At 42.6% G+C, this 20,367-nt stretch overlaps 1 protein-coding gene across 1 annotated transcript; it reads left to right on the top strand.

Moving 5' to 3' along the window:
• Positions 1-1,688: 1,688 nt before the first annotated feature.
• Positions 1,689-14,261, top strand: LOC139557972 (DNA ligase 1-like). Its single transcript, XM_071373349.1, has 8 exons — positions 1,689-1,736; positions 9,395-9,577; positions 9,654-9,761; positions 9,852-9,950; positions 10,043-10,138; positions 10,251-11,180; positions 13,870-14,021; positions 14,177-14,261. The coding sequence occupies exons 1-8, from the start codon at positions 1,689-1,691 to the stop codon at positions 14,217-14,219; spliced, it is 1,659 nt and encodes a 552-aa protein (XP_071229450.1). The 3' UTR covers positions 14,220-14,261.
• Positions 14,262-20,367: the final 6,106 nt, after the last annotated feature.

The following is a 20,367-nucleotide window of genomic DNA, read 5'->3' as shown; positions in this document are numbered from 1 at the left end:
TTCCTTACGTTAGTCTTACCTTTGTAAGTGCTCCTTTGAGTGAGAAAGAGTTTAGAGAGCAACAGGGGCTCTTCCCGTCGATGTGTTATGTCCTGTCAAGTTGTCTGTCTCCCAATTATCCAAGCCACCACATTTTATTCTCTCTCAATTCAATTCAAGGGCTTTATTGGCATGGGAAACATATGTTTACATTGCCAAAGCAAGTGAATAGATAAACAAAAGTAAAATAAACAATCAAAAATGAACAGTAAACATTACACTCACAAAAGTTTCTGAGAAAGAGACATTTCAAATGTCATATTGTGGCTATGTACAGTGTTATAACGATAGTTAAAGTACAAAAGAGAAAATAAATAAACATAAATATGGGTTGTATTCACAATGGTGTTTGTTTTTCACTGGTTGCCCTTTTCTTGTGGCAACAGGTCACAAATCGTGCTGCTGTGATTTCACATCATGGTATTTCAGCCAATAGATATGGGAGTTTATCAAAACTGGATTTGTAAAAAAAAAAAAAAAAAAAAAGTGGGTCTGTGTAATCTGAGGGAAATATGTGTCTCTAATATGGTCATACATCTGGCAGGTTAGGACATGCAGTTAACTTTGCACCTCCTTTTATGGGCAGTGTGCACATAGCCTGTCTTCTCTTGAGAGCCAGGTCTGCCTACAGCGGCCTCTCAATAGCAAGGCTATGCTCTCTCTGAAAAGTGGGAGGGAGAGAGGGATGGGTGGAGACTAAATGGGCGGAAAGAAATAAGCAAGGAATGTGTCTGTGGTGAATGTGTTTATTTGCTATTAGTGAAGATTTGTTTGAATGCTGCCACACATACCTATAAAATGTAGTAATACACAGCTGTGTACCTTAAAACCTTAGGTAACCTGGCCAGCTGCATACCACCATCCATCCTACTGCTGGCTTGCCTCTGAAACTAACCAGGGTTGGTCCTGGTTGGTCCCTGGATGGGAGACCAGATGATGCAGGTAGTGTTGTTGGAGGGCCAGTAGGAGGCCCTGTTTCCTCTGGTCTAAAAAAATAATATCCCAGGGCAGTGATTGGAGACATTGCCCTGTGTAGGGTACTGTCTTTGGATGGGATGTTAACTCTGTGGTCACTAAAGATCCCGTGGCACTTATTGTAGGGGTGGTAACCCTGGTGTCCTGGCTACATTCTCAGTTCTCAGTCAACTTACATGGTAATTTAAGGGTTACTTTTTTATCACTTCAACCAAGAGAGGACAGATACCACTGGTCTAAGCAATATTTTATCAATTATGTATATCACATACAAATACCAAAACAACTTTTTTAAATTATGTAACAAGTGTAAATAACATGAATAATCTTTTGTTCCTGTTGTGAAGTTGATTTTATTTTTGTTTCATACTGTGAACATTGTTTATTGAGCCCATGAATAAAATTAGAGGGTCATTAGTCCATAGAATTATCATTAGTTCTAATTCTAGACATACACATTCTAATGCTTGGTAGTCAAGGTTACAGCATCTCAACCATTTTCAAATCGGCATCTCATTCCAGCAGGGAAAGTGTCCGTGCCATGAATGGATAGAAGACTCCCTCATGATAATGAAACAATTTAACCATACCGTGTGCACCTGATAATAATTTTCCTTAAGATTTGTGGCGGAGTTTCTTCTTAGAATCTGTGCTCTTCCAACCTAGACCTCAAAATGGATGAGAAGAGAAAGAGCAAAAGGTCATATAAGCGACAGTCTTATGTAAGTATTGAGTTACCGGTATTCCTATGATTATTGCAATGTCCTATTTCTTCATGGTTTGACACCATGTCCAATATATTCAAAAGCATTTACAGCTAAATTGTATTTATTTTTGTATGTTGTGTCAGTAGTTACCTAACTGGAATTTAAAAACCAAGTCAAGAACGGGAGGGGGACAAGGTTTCCGAGACCAAGTCAAAACTAAGACCAGAAAAATGCGTGTCCAATTCAAGACCATGATTTTAATTTTGTCAAATCACCACCATAATAAGAGTTCAAAATGTCCAGTATTTCTGTGTTCATATTTCAGAAGAACATTTGGAATCTTTAGAAATTCAGAATAGTTTTTAAAAAATTGGAAAAATGTATTTTCTTTTGTAATGGCTCTAACAGAAACACAATGGGGACAATGGGCCTTCAGAGAAGGGTTTATGATTTATAAAATCATGACTATAATAATATAGTAATTATAATTATATAATTATATATTGGATACCAATTTTGTGGTATCCAATTGGTAGTTACAGTCTTGTCTCATCGCTGCCGCTCCCGTACTGATTCGGCAGAGGCGACGGTCGAGAGCCATGCGTCCTCCGAAACAACTCAACCAGGCCGCACTGCTTCTTGACACAATGCCTGCTTAACCCGAAAGCCAGCCACACCAATGTGTCGGAGAAAACACTTTACACCTGGCGACCGTGTCAGCGCGCATGCGCCCGGCCTCCCACGGGAGTCGCTAGAGTGAGATGGGACAAGGACATCCCTGCCGGCCAAACCCTCCCCTAAGCCACACGACGCTGGGCCAATTGTGCGCCGCCCCATGGGTCTCCCGGTTGTTGCATTTAGTGGAACTGAAAGTATTTAGGCACATTCAATCTTATTCAAATCTTTCCATATACACCCCCAGGAAGAATGACACTTCAAAAATAAAATAAAATCTGACAAGCAACCACTTTGATATGGCAATTTTCACCTTTTCATAAATTCTTAGACGGTTTGGGAATTACGTATATACTAAGGCATTTGTGAAAATTCTATAGTAAGAGTGGGAAAGCAGCCGTGCGTTTGGACAATTAAGACACTGCAATAAATAAAACCGAATAAAGAAATCTGTTTTGTCCAGGACCTGAGTCTACACAGACCGGTGCACTATAGCCAATCAGAGCACCAGTAGGCCTTTATACAAAAATACATTTGGCACATTCACTTTGAACTGGACTGTGTGTTTACAGGCAGTTGCAACAATGCGACTTTAGATCATTAGAACGCATTCTCCAAAAGCCACAAAATACACCTGAATGGACTTCTGCAAATATGTAAACAACACGGGAGTCCTCTTACATTTGGGAACTTTACAGTCCTATTGACAAAACCATGAAAAGGTAGGCTCTCCCTCCCACCAGCTATGCACAACAACTAGATTAAAAACAAATGCTAGCTAGAGCAAGATGAGCTAAAATCTAACGAAGGAATAATAGATAAACCCTCTCAAACTTTTTCAGCAAGTTGGCCATCATAATTGCACTCATGGGGAACTGTAGCCTCCTCAACCTACTGCAGCTTGCCTGTCAATGCATAATTGACCCCACCAAGCACCCAAGGTAACTTGCTAGCTAGCTAGTTCCAGACACAAATGAGAGAACACCTCACTCTGACCATTTTACTCACCGTAGCAGAGCTGGTTAGGCTGTTTACATGTTATCTAGAGCGTTCTTGACTAACCATAAAACGTGTCTACGATTACTGACACCGGTCATATTCAGCGGGTGTTGAGTGTTTGTAAATTCATAAGTTGTTCTGTGCTCTGGCACACTTCAGAGAAATCAGAGTAGATAGCCAGAGTGAATTTGCGATCGCAAGAGATATGTCAACTGGATAACAGTCGTTCAAGTTCTTGCTAGCAAACCAAATGACACATGCATCTCTAGCTATGTATAGCCACCCAAAAACATTTTGAGTGTAAAAAGTCAGTCACTCACCCATTCCTCCAATGGCATGCTATGACATCCTCCTAGCAGCTAGCTAGCTAACGTTAGGCTACGTGTTTTTAGCTTGCCTAAATATATTCGCTAGCCAATTAGCCACGTTTGATTGACTTGTGATCATTGACCTTGCTAGTTTGATTGTATTGACATTCCCAGCCTTAGTTACATTCATCCGTTTTTGTCCAGAATATAGAGTAATTGAAACTGAAACAGTGGATTCCGAATGGAGGCAGCAAGAAATGTACCAGGCCAGCTGGGATTTGCATCCTGATAGCAATATTTTTGGATTCCCAAGAAGTGTATCGGTGAATTATATGAATCATGCATTGAACTGCATCCATCTATTCTGCCAACCATGCCTTAGTGTACGTCATGGAACGATGAGTCAAATATACGCGCTCTTTGAAAGGAGGGAGTAGTGTAACGACCCTGGGTTTATAAGCGCGGACATCGACTCTGCCGCACGAGCATGCTTTTGCGGAACAGTCGATATCGCGCCGGACTTCGGGCTAGAAGGTCGAGGGTTCGAGACCTGCTGTTTCGTTACACTGGTGTCAGAAGTGATCGGACCTTGCATCCACGACAGTGCGTGTGCTTGTCCGGTGAGCGCGTTTCTGTAAGACGTAGAGTCGCAAGCTAGCGCGAGAACGCGCTCTTTGAAAGGAGGGAGTAGTGTAACGACCCTGGGTTTATAAGCGCGGAAATCGACACGAGCATGCTTTTGCGGCACAGTCGATAGCGCGCCGGACTTCGGGCTAGAAGGTCGAGGGTTCGAGACCTGCTCCCTGCTGTTTCATTACAGTATGATTGTCTGTTTGTTTCATATCTGCAAAGTAGTTAAATCGCAGTCAATTTCACTTTAAACTTTTTTGTGTGCTGAATGTGAAATGTTTTTTGCAATGGGCAGCAATAGTTGTAAATTTCGATTGGGAAACGCTTAATGGTTGTGTTTTTGTATTCTTATGATTTGGACCTACTGGCTTATTATGTCCGAGTTTATGGACTGCTTATCCTTTAACATCATGCTGTGTGTGACTGCTGTCTTTCCATCGGTCCTATGCAGTCGTGTAGTGTTGCCTGGATAAGTGGGTATTTTATTTGTATTTTTCAAAATTTTATTTAACCTTTATTTAACCAGGTAGGCCAGTTGAGAACAAAGTTCTCATTTACGACTGTGACCTGGCCAAGATAAAGCAAAGCAGTGCGACAAAAACAACAACACAGAGTTACACATGGGATAAACAAACATACAGTCAATAACACAATAGAAAAATGTATATACAGTGTGTGCAAATGTAGTAAGATTAAATAGGCCATAGTGGTGAAATAATTACAATTTCGCATTAACACTGGAGTGATAGATGTGCAGATGATGATGTGCAAGTAGTGATACTGGGGTGCAAAAGAGCAAAAAAAAGAACAATATAGGGATGAGGTAGTTGGGTGGGCTATTTTCAGATGGGCTGTGTACAGGTGCAGTAATCGGAAAGCTGCTCTGACAGCTGATGCTTAAAGTTAGTGAGGGAGATATTTCTCCAGCCTCAGTGATTTTTGCAATTCGTTCAAGTCATTGGCAGCAGAGAACTGGAAGTAAAGGCGGCCAAAGGGGTTGTTGGCTTTGGGGATGACCAGTGAAATATACCTGATGGAGCGCGTGCTACAGGTGGGTGTTGCTATGGTGACCAGTGAGCTGAGATAAGGTGGGGCTTTACCTAGCAAAGACTTATAGATGACCTGGAGCCAGTGGGGTTGGCAATGAATATGTAGCGAGGGCCAGCCAACGAGAGCATACAGGTCGCAGTGGTGGGTAGTATATAGCGCTTTGGTGACAAACGGATGGCACTGTGATAGACTACATCCAATTTTCTGAGTAGAGTGTTGGAGGCTATTTTGTAAATGACGTCGCCGAAGTCAAGGATCGGTAGGATAGTCCGTTTTACGAGGGTATTTTTGGCAGCATGAATGAAGGATGCTTTGTTGCGAAATAGGAAAACTATTCTTGATTTAATTTTGGATTGGAGATGCTGAATGTGAGTCTGGAAGGAGAGTTTACAGTCTAACCAGACACCTAGGTATTTGTAGTTGTCCACATATTCTAAGTCAGAACCGTCCAGAGTAGTGATGCTAGCCGGGCTGGTGGGTATGGGCAGCGATCAGTTGAAGAGCATGCATTTAGTTTTACTAGCATTTAAGAGTAGTTGGAGGCCACGGAAGAAGTATTGTATGGCATTGAAGCTTGTTTGGAGGTTTGTTAACACAGTGTCCAAAGAAGTGCCAGATGTATACAGAATGGTGTTGTCTGCGCAGAGGTGGGTCAGAGAATCACCAGCAGCAAGAGCGACATCATTGATATATACAGAGAAAAGCCAGAGAATTGAACCCTGTGGCACCCCCATAGAGACTGCCAGAGGTCCGGACAACAGGCACTGAACTCTATCTGAGAAGTAGTTGGTGAACCAGGCGAGGCAGTCATTTGAGAAACCAAGGCTATTGAGTCTGCCGATAAGAATGCGGTGATTGACAGAGTCGAAAGCCTTGGCCAGGTTGATGAAGATGGCTGAACAGTACTGTCTTATCGATGGCGGTTATGATATCGTTTAGGACCTTGAGTGTGGCTGAGGAGCACCCATGACTAGCTCGGAAACCAGATTGCATAGTGGAGAAGGTACGGTGGGATTTCGAAGACTTTAGAAAGGCAGGGCAGGATGGATATAGGTCTGTAACAGTTTGGGTCTAGAGTCTCTCTCCCTTTGAAAAGGGGGATGACCGCGGCAGCTTTCCAATCTTTAGGGTTCTCAGACGATACGAAAGAGAGGTTGAACAGGCTAGTAATAGGGGTTGCAACAATTGCGGCGGATAATTTTAGAAAGAGAGGGTGGGGGTAGCCAGGAAGGTGGGGGTAGCCAGGAAGGTGGGGGTAGCCAGGAAGGTGGGGGTAGCCAGGAAGGTGGGGGGGCTTGGGCAAGTTGCTGCGGGGGGAGCAGAGCTGTTGGCCGGGGTAGGGGTAGCCAGGTGGAAAGCATGGCCAGCCGCAGAAAAATGCTTATTGAAATTCTCAAATAGATTCAGGGCATAATGTACAGACAAGGGTATGGTAGGATGTGAGTACAGTGGAGGTAGACCTAGGGATTGAGTGACGACGAGAGAGGTTGCATCTCTGGAGGCACCCGTTAAGCCAGGTGAGGTCTCCGCATGTGTGGGGGGTGAGACAGAAGATCTATCTAAGGCATGTTGAGCGGGACTGGGGGCTCTACAGTGAAATAAAACAATAAGAACTACCCGAAACAGCAGTAGACAAGGCATATTGACATTAGAGAGAGGCATAAAGCAATCACAGGAGTTGATCGGCAGAGCTAAGACAACAACGGGTAAATGGCGATGAATAGGCAGAGAGGGTCAGTTAGGTACACACAGGACCTGAGTTCGAGGCTAGGTATACTCTAACTTTGCTAAAATGTTCCCAAATGGCCCGCCCAGCAAAGGAAAGGCATTCTGTTTGAAAAATCCTATGTTTTTTAGAAAGGCATCCTGTGTGAAAAATCCTATGTCTTTTTTAATGAGTTTTTAAAAAGATTTTTGAGATTTTCACTCAAAAGATCTAAAAAAATAAAAATGGAAAAAATACACACATTTGATGTTCTAAGTCTACAACAATGCTTAAACCACATCAATCTGATTGGGTGGGGTTGTCAGGGCTCCCCAGTAGGGGGGCCTCTGCCACCCAGACCCATCCATGTCTACGCCCCTGATGCAAACTTTTTCAATACCTAGTTTGCTACCCATTGTTGCCTTAATGAGCATTTACTGGTAGATATCATAAGTTGAAACGTCTTTCCTACACTACCCGCTACAGATGTCATTCTTCTGTGAGCTGCACACTCTTGCTGACTGCAGATGATATTGCGCTGAAACTAGGCAGTGTGTAGCGCGCTTGTGAATGTATTCCACGTGCTTTGCGATTGTGTAGGCTACTCAGTGTATGATTTCTCTATTGTACTAAATTCATAAGTCGTATACACTATTTTGATACGAATCAGTAGGGATTAAGAAGTGAGTATACGCAATGCCCACTGAAAAAAAGTGTATACGGTTTATACATGCGGATAGCCTCCACTACACCACTGGCCCTTTGTGTTTTACAAAAAATGCACTCTACATGAGTGCAGTGGTATTATGGTTGCTGTCCTTTCAGAATCACGAACCTGTCACAAACTGAAGACCTATAGGTTCACCACTGTACTAACCTGTCACACTCTGAAGACCTATAGGTTCACCACTGTTTTAACCTGTCACATACTGAAGGCCTATAGGTTCACCACTGTACTAACCTGTCACACACTGAAGACCTATAGGTTCACCACTGTACTAACCTGTCACACACTGAAGACCTATAGGTTCACCACTGTACTAACCTGTCATACTCTGAAGGCCTATAGGTTCACCACTGTACTAACCTGTCACACACTGAAGACCTATAGGTTCACCACTGTACTAACCTGTCACATACTGAAGACCTATAGGTTCACCACTGTATTAACCTGTCGTACACTGAAGGCCTATAGGTCCACCACTGTACTAACCTGTCACACACTGAAGACCTATAGGTTTGCCACTGAAGGCCTATATGTTTGCCACTGCACTAACCTGTCTATAATAGATATAAAGGCTGTTAAGATATTCATGTTTCAAGAAAGGAGTGTATATATTTGGCCTGGTGAAGTGGTTTTATGCGCTGACTGTTAATTGAGAGTTTTTTTTTTACTCTGCTGGTCTCGGGAAAGCAATGACGATTCCTCACTGTCTGAGGCAGAGTCAAGACCAGGCACACATGTATCCAACATCGAGACACTCAATATGTGTACTACAACACTGTCTGGACCACTATAGGAAGGATGCCACAGCATTTTTCCACAAGAAATTCCATAATTTGGTGTTTTGTTGGTGGTGGTAGAAAACACGGTCACTCTAGAATCTCCCGTATTTGTTCCATTGGGTTGAGATCTGGTGACTGGTGGTCCCGTGTGGTCCCGTGGTCCCGTGTGGCTCAGTTGGTAGAGCATGGCGCTTGCAACGCCAGGGTTGTGGGTTCATTCCCCACGGGGGGACCAGGATGAATATGTATGAACTTTACGATTTGTAAGTCGCTCTGGATAAGAGCGTCTGCTAAATGACTTAAATGTAAATGTGACTGTGACAGCCATGACATATGGTTTACATCATTTTAATGTCCATCAAACCATTCAGGGACTACTCGTGCCCTGTGGATGGGGGCATTGTCATCCTTTTGTGGCATAGCCATGGTAGCCCACCCAGCATTTTTATACATGACCCTAAGCATGATGGGATGTTAATTGCTTAATTAACTCAGGAACCACACCTGTGTGAAAGCACCTGCTCTCTATATACTTTGTATCCCTGTTATAAACAGGTCAATGCTGTGTGCAAGAATCCCGACTTTGTGAGGTGTTCCTCCAGCCTTACTTCCAAATTACTGGAAAGTCAAATAGATTGATTCAACAGTGCCAACATGTCGAAGGAACATACTGATTAATAACCAAATGAATAACCATTTATTAAACTTTGCTTGCATCATTAGACAAATGACCTAGTAAGAGCTCACAGTGGGTTACATGTAGCAACAGGTTGACTAACAATAGTACTTGTGTTCCACAGCCGCCCATCTTAGAGAGTCTAGAGGGCAGTGACAAGAAGGAGAGGTCCTCTGGGGACAGGATCGTCCTTCCATCCAGTCCAAAGGATGAGGATGGACAGGCAGCACACATGAAAGTGTGTGAAGAAGAGGTGCAGGATGAAAATGCAGAGGCTGTGAACACCCCATCTGTCTGTGAACCACTGGTAAGAGGTCACTGCTACCCATGTCTTTGTGTGACTGCCTGTGTGCAGATGAGTTCTGACCAGCTGACTCTGACAGATTCTTCAGGATATTGAGGACTTGGAGGAGTCTACTGTAAAGGAAAGTCCAGTTCCTCCAAAGGACACTGAAGATGTAGATAAGGCTTCAACCGAGAGCCAACAACTGGTAATAAGGCTGTGTTTTTATCAATTTAATTTAACCAGAACTGCCCAGTCTGCGCTGCATCAGTATATCTGACCCAAAATGTCTGCACAGACCCAGGTAGAGGAACACAACCCTGACACCCTCCTCCCTCACCCTGTGGATGCAGTGGAGAATGCCTATGTGAACACCCCCCCTGTTTGTGAACCACTGGTAAGAGATCAGTGCCACACATTTGTGTTACTGTCTGTCTGAATATGGAGAATGGAGCTCTGACCTACAGACTCTCTAAATATGATAAACAGATTATTGAGGACTTGGAGGACTCTCCTGACAAGGAATGTCCAGCTCCCCGAAAGACTGAGGATGTAGAATATGCTTCAGCACAGGGCCAAGAACAGGTAAAATACCCATGATATTTGTGCCTCTGTGTGTGTGTGTGCATAATCTTTTTCCAACAACATTTGATCAAAATTGCTTTTCTCTACTTGTCACTATGTTTTACCTTCAAAGATCCAAGTAGATAAGGACCGAGATAAGGACAAAGACCATGATATGCCCCTCCCTTGCTGCTTAGATAACCTGAAGAAGCGCTTCTACCAGAGCAGGAACCGCCAGATCAGGGAAAGACACTGGGCCCAGTTCAGAGCAGATACCCTGAGGGTCGCCCACCAAGGGATAGTTGTCCTGCAACGTGACCTGGAGCTGGAGCTGGAGCGGGTTAGAGAGGGCCTAGAGAATAGACGGCAGCGCAGAGAGAGGGACCATCACAGTCTGGCCCAGGTGAAGAGAGAGAGACAGAAAAATAGAGAAGAGCAGATAAAAGGATGGATGGAAAAGTGGATGATAGGGAGGGAGGCGGAGAGCCAGGGGGAAGAAGGTGAGGAAGAGGGGGAGACAGAGGAAGAGGAGGAAAGTGAAAAGGAAGAGGAGAGTGAGGATGAAGAGGGCGATACAGAGGGAGCGGAAGAGAAGGAGAAAGAGGAGAAGGTGGAGGAGGGAGACAGGGAGGGGAATGAAGAGGATAGTGAGGAGGATGAAGAGAGCGAGGAGGAGGATGGCATAGAGACTATATACAAGGAGATGAAGATGCAGATGCACTTGATCATGGGCGATATTGAGCGTGATATGAAGAATGACTATGAGCAGAACAAGAATAGGGAAGTCCTGGATCGGAAGATGTTGACCACCCTGCTGCAGTGCTTGGAGTCAGTCTACCAGAGACGCACCGAGGAGATACTGGGCAAGATAGGCATGCTGTGGGACATCATGATCAACAACATGCTCCAGGACCTCCATGGATGGAGAACAGCCCAGAAGTCAGTGTCTGCCCAGACTGCGCAGTATCTCCACTTCCGCCACAGTCCCCGTCTGGCCCCCGTCACCCCTCTGACTGAAGCGGGCAGGAGGCTCCTCAAGGGATGGGCAAGAGAGGCCCAACAGGTGGGTGATGATGGGGACATGGCGATGACTTGTCAGTTCAGTTATATGATGGGAATATGTTTCACCATTGTTTCTTCATATAAAACTATAACTCATACATACACTGAACAAAAATATAAACTCAACATGTAAAGTGTTGGTCCCATGTTTCATGAAAATATCCCCAAAATTTTCCATACGCACGAAAAGCTTATTTCTCTCAAATGTTGTGCACAAATGTGTTTACATCCCTGTTAGTGAGCATTTCTCCTTTGCCAAGATAATCCATCCACCTGACAGGTGTGGCATATCAAGAAGCTGATTAATCTACCATAAGCTACCTCCAATGTTGTTTTGAAGAATTTGGCAGTACGTCAAACCAGCCTCACAACTGCATGGCGTTGTGTGGGTGAGCGGTTTCCTGTGCCCCATGGTGGCGGCGGGGCTATATGTGCAGGCATAAGCTACGCACAACGAACACAATTGCATTTTATCAATGGCAATTTCAATAAACAGACATACCGATCCTGAGGCCCATTGTTGTGCCCTTCATCCGCCGCCATCACCTCATGTTTCAGAATGATAATGCACTGCCCCATGTCGCAAGGATCTGTACACAATTCCTGGAAGCTGAAAATGGCCCACTTCTTCCATGCTCTGGATCGACGCGTACGACACCGGGTTCCAGTTCCTGACAATATCCAACATTCCACAGGCCACAATCAACAGCCTGATCAACTCTATGCGAAGGAGATACCGTTGAAGTCGGAAGTTCACATACACTTAGGTTGGAGTCATTAAAACTTGTTTTTCAACCACTCCTCAAATTTCTTGTTAACAAACTATAGTTTTGGCAAGTCAGTTAGGACATCTACTTTGTCATTTTCCAACAATTGACTAGAGACAGATTATTTCACTTATAATTCACTGTATCACAATTCCAGTGGGTCAGAAGTTTACATACACTAAGTTGACTGTGCCTTTAAACAGCTTGGAAAATTCCAGAAAATTATGTAATGGCTTTAGAAGCTTCTGATAGGCTAATTGACATCATTTGAGTCAATTGGAGATGTACCTGTGGATAAATTTCCAGGCCTACCTTCAAACTCAGTGCCTCTTTGCTTGACATCATGGGAAAATCAAAAGAAATCAGCCAAGACCTCAGAAAAAAATTGTAGACCTCCACAAGTCTGGTTCACCCTTGGGAGCAATTTCCAAATGCCTGCAGGTACCACGTTCATCTGTACAAACAATAGCATGCAAGTATAAACACCATGGGACCACGCAGCTGTCATACTGCTCAGGAAGGAGACGTGTTCTGTCTCCTAGAGATGAAAGTACTTTGGTGCGAAAAGGGCAAATCAATCCCAGAACAACATCAAAGGACCTTGTGAAGATGCTGGAGGAAACAGGTACAAAAGTATCTATATCCACAGTAAAACGAGTCCTATATCGATATAACCTGAATGGCCGCTCAGCAAGAAAGAAGCCACTGCTTCAAAACCGCCATAAAAAAATCAGACTACGGTTTGCAACTGCACATGGGGTCAAAGATCGTACTTTTTGGAGAAATGTCCTCTGGTCTGATGAAACAAAAATAGAACTGTTTGGCCATAATGACCATTGTTATGTTTGAAGGAAAAAGGGGGAGGCTTGCAAGGCGAAGAACACCATCGCAACCGTGAAGCACGGGGGTGGCAGCATCATATTATGGGGGTGCTTTGCTGCAGGAGGGACTGGTGCACTTCACAAAATAAAAAATATGTGGATATATTGAAGTAACATCTCAAGACATCAGTCAGGAAGTTAAAGCTTGGTCGCAAATGGGTCTTCCAAATGGACAATGACCCCAAGCATACTTCCAAAGTTGTGGCAAAATGGCTTAAGGACAACAAAGTCAAGGCATTGGAATGGCCATCACCAAGCCCTGACCTCAATCCTATAGAAGTTTTGTGGGCAGAACTGAAAAAGCGTTTGCGAGCAAGGAGGCCTACAAACCTGACTCAGTTACACCAGCTCTGTCAAGAGGAATGGGCCAAAATTCACCCAACTTATTATGGGAAGCTTGTGGAAGGCTACCCAAAACATTTGACCCAAGTTAAAAAATTTAAAGGCAATGCTACCAAATACTAATTGAGTGTATGTAAACTTCTGACCCACTGGGAATGTGATGAAAAAAATAAAAGCTGAAATAAATCACTCTCTACTATTATTCTGACATTTTGCATTCTTAAAATAAAATAGTGATCCTAACTGACCTAAGACAGGGAATTCTTACTAGGATTAAATGTCAGGAATTGTGAAAAACTGAGCTTAAATGTACTTGGCTAAGGTATATGTAAACTTCCGACTTCAACTGTATGTCACGCTGCATGAGGCAAATGGTGGTCACACCAGATACTAACTGGTTTTCTGATCCACGCCCCTACCTTTAAAAAAAAAAAAAGTTATATGTGACCAACAGATGCATATCTGTATTCTCAGTCATGTGAAATCCAAAGATTGGGGCCTAACGAATTGATTTCAATTGACTGATTTCCTTATACTGTGTGAACTGTAAATCAGTCAAATGTTTGAAATTGTTGCATGTTGCATTTATATTTCTGTTCAGTATAGTTACATCGGTAGTGTATAGACTGTATGTACACCTGTTACAACTTAGACATCTAAGTGTCAGTCACTACAATAACCCTCCATCTACCAATCTTAGGATGATGAGGCAAAGAAGACTGGCAAAGGGAAAAAGAAGAAGAAAAAGAAGAAGACAGAGAGAGAACAAGTGAAGGATGAGGAGAAAGACAGTCAGGGGCTGCAGAAGGAGGAAATGGTGGAAAGTAAGCCAGACGAGAATAAAAAGTCCGGGTAAGTGCAGTAATGAATTGATGGATGAATGAGAGCCAGAGAGCGAGAGAGAGAAAAATTATGTTGGTTATCATAAGTATATGATGAATGGAATATATTGCATATGTACAATATGTTGTCTATATATGGTAACTATATTGTATTTTAAATCACAGGTTTCTCCAATTGCTGCTGCTCAAACTGACATGCATTCAATGACGACAAAATATTTTGAAAAAATAAAGTTTGAAACCAGCTTGATTTTGTTTTTGATCATCTTTGGTTTATCCATCTGGGTTTCACCCAATGATTTTATATAAACTCTGGATTACTGATACTATGTATTGGCCAGTGAGAGGCTTTGAAGCCACAGGTCAGCCATATTGGTGCTCCCCAGAAGAAGCAGTCCTCCATATGAATGAATGGAATTATATAGTATTTCAATTAAATGTTCTAAAGACACATTGTTTTGACGTAGTCGGGAACAGTAACATTAGAACTTTAAAAACAATTATACTTAATAGGAAAATGTTAATATAGTTTTCAATTTTTATGTTCAGTTTACATAATACAATTTTAAAGTATGCATTAATGTGTCTGTGATAGAATAAACCTGGCAAAAACAAATGCAGATATTAATAAATGCATTTTTATAGCTCCCCCCCAAAAAAATACACAGTGGAGGAGTGCCAAGATGGAGGCGTGGTGGCTTCAAAACAGCGCCTCCTGTTAGGTATCTAGTAGTAGTGCATTCTGAAAGTATTGAGACCCCTTCACTTTTTCCTCATTTGGTTACGTTACCGCCTTATTTTAAAATGGATTTTAAAAAATCTATCAATCAATACACAATACCCCAGTAGAAAGAAGAGGAGGAAGGGAAGCACTGCTAAGGTACACAATAGTATATTTTGGTAGATAGAAGGGGTAAATTGGTTATCAAAAAGAAAGGAGGACCAAGGCACTCTTCATATAAGTAATTTAAATGCCTTTATTTGTATGGCACGTTCAATGGAAACAAAGTTTTTAAAATCCGATGCGTTTTGGCTGCATGGCCTTCGTCAGGGAGTACAAAGAAATTATAATACCACTCTCCTCCTGGGTCAAATAGCCCTTACACAGCCTGGATGTGTGTTGGATCATTGTCAAAAGGACAAATTTCCACCGGTCTAATGTCCATTGCTCATTTTTCTTGGCCCAAGCAAGTCTATTCTTCTTACTGGTGTCCTTTAGTAGTGGTTTCTTTGCAGCAATGCGACAATGAAGGGCTGATACACGCAGTCTCCTCTGAACAGTTGATGTTGAGATGTGTCTGTTGCTTCAACTCTGTGATGCATTTATTTGGGCTGCCATTTCTGAGGCTGATAAACTCTAATAAACGTATTCTCTGCAGCAGAGGTAACTGGGTCTTCCTTTCCTCATGAGGGCCAGTTTCATTATAGCGCTTGATGTTTTTTTGCAACTACTTGAATAAACTTTCAAAGTTCCTAAAAATGTTGACGGATTGACTGATCTCTTAAAGTAATGATGGACCGTCGTTTCTCTTTTTTTATTTGAGCTGTTCTTGCCATAATATGGACGTGGTATTTGACCAAATAGGGCTATCTTCTGTATACCACCCCTAACTTGTCACAACACAACTGATTGGCTCAAACGCATTCAGAAGGTAAGAAATTCCACAAATTAACTTTTAACAAGGCACACCTGTTTATTGAAATGCATTTCAGGTGACTACCACATAAAGCTGGTTAGGAAAAAAAGCCAAGAGGGGTGAATACTTTTGCAAGGCACTGTAGTGGCATGTCATTTGTAAATACAAAAACTTTCCCTTTGGTTTAGCTGTTTAAGACAGTCCCCTTTTCTAATTTAGGCTGGAACATGATCAATACCCATAGCTTGTAGGGAGGCAGGGTTGCCATGGTGTAAGGACTTGTAGCTTGCCATGGGGTAGTCTTCATTGCCTACCCCGTATGGCGTACTTGTGTTCCGCTAAGCGGTCTTGAAGGCGTCTCTTTGTCCGTCCAATGTAGAACACCTTGCACTGCTGACATTCCAATCTGTAGATGACATGAGTGGTTTTGCAGTTAATGAAATGCTTGACTTGATACTCCATTTTAGAAGCTGTGTCAACAAAATAGTTTTTCTGTATTTTGCAATGGTTGCATTTAAAAGAGCCCTTGGGTTTGTGGTCTAGCCAAGTTTTGATGAAGATAGCTGTGGACTAATGGACTAACAGCTGTGGACTAAAGCTTATTACTGGTGGCTCTGGGAAGACTTGGCGTTGTAGCCTATCGCTTTGGATGATTCCCTAATTATTTTTAATGATTATTTTAATGTTCTCTGCTTCAGTGCTGTATTTTGTACCAAAGTGCACTCTCTGATGTATCACGAGGCACTCTCCTTCGCAACAAGTTCTCTTTGTCAAGTCGTCGGGCCCTTATATCTGCATCTTTCAGGACCTGAGTGCTGTAGTCCCAATTCAAGAAGCAATTCTCCAATTCAGCAGATTTGACACTGTAGCCTGTTTCCTGATCGCAAATTCTGCGGACTCTTTGGAATTGGCCTTTATTTAACCAGGTAGGCCAAGTTCTCATTTACAACTGCGACCTGGCCAAGATAGAGCAAAGCAGTGCGACATAAATAACACAGAGTTACACATGGGATAAACAAACGTACAGTCAATAACACAATAGAAAGTCTATATACAGTGTGTGCAAATGTAGTAAGATGTTGGAGGTAAGGCAATAAATAGGCTATTGTGGTGAAATAATTACAATTTAGCAATTAAACACTGGAGTGATAGATGTGCAGAAGATGAATGTGCAAGAGATACTGGGGTGCAAAGGAGCAAAAAATAAATAACAATATGGGGATGGGGTAATTGGGTGGGCTATTTACAGATGGGCTATGTACAGGTGCAATGTTCGGTAAGCTGCTCTGACAGCTAATGCTTAAAGTTAGTGAGGGAGATATGAGTCTCCAGTTCAGTGATTTTTGCAATTCATTCCAGTCATTGGCCACAGAGAACTGGAAGGAAAGGCGGCCAGAGGAGTTGGCTTTTGGGGTGACCAGTGAAATATACCTGCTGGAGCGCGTGCTACGGGTGGGTGCTGCTATGGTGACCAGTGAGCTGAGATAAGGCGGGGCTTTACCTAGCAAAGACTTATAGATGACCTGGAGCCAGTGGGTTTAGCGACGAATATGATGCGAGGGCCAGCCAACGAGAGCATACAGGTCGCAGTGGTGGGTAGTATATGGGGCTTTGGTGACAAAATGGATGGCACTGTGATAGACTACATCCAATTTGCTGAGTAGAGTGTTGGAGGCTATTTTGTAAATGACATCGCCGAAGTCAAGGATCGGTAGGATAGTCAGTTTTACGAGGGTATGTTTGGCAGCATGAGTGAAGATGCTTTGTTGCGAAATAGGAAGCCGATTCTAGATTTAATTTTGGATTGGAGATGCTTAATGTGAGTCTGCAAACAACCTTTGACATTTTTACTGATGTCAAGGTCCAAAAAATGAATGTTATCCTTGCTGTACTCCATAGTTAGTTTGATGTAAGGGTTGATGCTGTTAAGGTATTGGTGGAAGGAAATAAGTTCATCTTCTGAGCCGGACCAGAACAGGCAAACATCATCAATATAGTGTCCCCACCATATAATCCGTTCAAATAAATGGTTATTAGAAGGATCCAAAATGAAGTCAATTTCCCATTTACCCAAGTACAAACTAGCGTAGGAAGGGCTGTAGCAAGCTCCCATGGCACATCCTTTGACTTGTTTAAAAATACGGTCCTGAAAGATAAAGATGTTATGATTAAGAGTCCATTCAGTCAGTGAGACAATGAATTCTGTGGGAGGCATCTCAGTCTCAGACCGGGTACTCAAGAAATGGTGCATAGCTGCCAAACCTTGTTCATGTTCAATGGTGGTTTATAGAGACTCCACATCCATGGTGACTAAAAAGGAAGCTGTACCTATATTGTTCAATTCCTTAATTTTGTTCAAAACACATCTGTGTTATCTTAGATAGGCTGGGAGTGACGGCAGAAAAGGCTTAATAAAGTAGTCAATGTACTTAGAGATGGGTTCTGTCAGACTTTCATTACCACTAATGACTGGTCTGCCTGGGGGATTTTCAAGATTCTTGTGGACTTTTGGAAGAAGACAAAAATAAGCCTGCCATTGAAAAGAAATTTGAACTCCTTGTCTGAAATGTAGCCATTCTCCTTAGCTTCTGTGAGGATCCATTTCAATTCAGTTTTTAGGTCCTCTGTAGGGTTGAAGGTAAGAGATTTGTAGAATTCATCATTGTCTAATTGACGGTAGGCTTCTGTCACATATTTGTCCTTACTCCACACTACTGTCTGCTTTTTTAACCACAATCCATCCATTTTTGAACAATGATTGAACTGCATCCCTCTCTGTCTTAGAAAGATTACGTTGTGTTTGGTTAGAGTCAATTTTACCCTGAAAACAGATTCCCCACATCAAAATTCACCTTCTTGGCAAATGTATTTAGTGTGGCATTCTGGACGATGGGACAAAAGGTGGACTTGGGCTTAAAATGTGTTTTTGAGGGTACAGAAACTGCCTGACCTGAGACACAATACCCCATAATGACAAATGGAAAACAGGTTGTAAATTATTTTTGCAAATGCATTAAAAATGAAAAACAGAAATACATTATTTACATAAGAATTCAGACCCTTTGCTATGAGACTCGAAATTGAGCTCAGGTGCATCCTGTTTCCATTGATCATCCTTGAGATTTTTCTACAACTTGATTGGAGGCCACCTGTGGAAAATTCAATTGATTGGACATGATTTGGAAAGGCACACACCTGTCTATATAAGGTCCCAAAGTTGACAGTGCATGTCGAGCTCCGAGACAGGATTGTGTCTGGGGAGGGGACAACAAAAAAATCTGCAGCATTGAAGGTCCCCAAGAACACAGTGGCCTCCATCATTTTTAAATAGAAGAAGTTTGGAACCATCAAGACTCTTCCTAGAGCTGGCCACCCAGCCAAACTGAGCAATCAGTGGAGAAGGAATTTGGTCAGGGAGGTGACCAAGAAACCGATGGTCACTCTGACAGAGCTCCAGAGTTCGTCTGTGTAGATGCGAGAACCTTCCAGAAGGACACCCATCTCTGTAGCACTCCATCAATCAGGCCTTTATGGTAGAGTGGCCAAACGGAATCCACTCCTCAGTAAAAGTCCCATGACAGCCCACTTGGAGTTAGCCAAAAGGCACCAAAAGAGTCTCAGAGAGAAACAAGATTCTCTGGTCTGATGAAACCAAGATTGAACTCTTTGGCCTGAATGCCAAGAGTCACGTCTGGAGGAAACCTGGCACCATCCCTTCGGTGAAGCATGGTGGTGGCAAATTCATGCTGTGGGTATGTTTTTCAGCAGCAAGGACTGGGAGATTTGTCAGGATCGAGGGAAAGATGAACGGAGAAAAGTACAGAGAGATCCTTAATGAAAACCTGCCCCAGAGTGCTCAGGACCTCAGACTGGGGTGAAGGTTCACCTTCCAATAGGACAACAACCATAAGCACACAGCAAAGATAACGCAGGAGTGGCTTTGGGACAAGTCTCTGAATGTCTTTGAGTGGCCCAGCCTGAGACTTGAATCCGATCTAACCTTTGTGCTGTTGTCTGAGCCCAATAATGTTTGTACCATGTTTTGTGCTGCTACCATGTTGTGCTGCTGCCATGTTGTGTTGCTACCATGTTGTTGTTGTCTTAGGTCTATCTTTATGTAGTGTTGTCTCTCCTGTCGTGATGTGTGTTTTGTCCTATATTTGTATTTTTAATCCCAGTTCCCGCAGGAGACCTTTTGCCTTTTGGTAGGCCGTCATTGAAAATAAGAATTTGTTCATAACTGACTTGCCTAGTTAAATAAAGTTTAAATAACATCTCACGCTCCCCATCCAACCTGACAGAGCAGTTGTGCCAAGCTTGTAGCATCATACCCAAGAATACTCAAGGCTGCAATCGCTGCCAAACCTGCTTCAACAAAATACTGAGTAAAGGGTCTGAATACTTATGTAAATGTGATATTTCTGGTTTTTTTTATATATATTTTCAAAATGTTCTAAAAACCAGTTTTTGCTGTGTCATTATGGGGTATTGTGTGTAGATTGATGAGGGGAAAAAAACGATTTAATCAATTTTAGAAAAAGATGTGGAAAAAGTCAAAAAGCCTGAATACTTTCCGAATGCATTGCAAATCATTTGTTTCACCATGTGGGTCCAGATGGTGGATAGATAGAGGACTCATCAACCCCTGCTCTAGATCATCATGGCATTTGTAGTTCTTTATGATAGCCACATTATCAGCTAATTAGCGTTTCACTTTTG

Source organism: Salvelinus alpinus, chromosome 28 (assembly GCF_045679555.1).
Source record: "Salvelinus alpinus chromosome 28, SLU_Salpinus.1, whole genome shotgun sequence".
In the NCBI taxonomy this organism is placed as follows: domain Eukaryota; kingdom Metazoa; phylum Chordata; class Actinopteri; order Salmoniformes; family Salmonidae; genus Salvelinus; species Salvelinus alpinus.
Note: the sequence above shows the minus strand (reverse complement) of the source record. Positions and strands in the feature narration are given on the sequence as shown.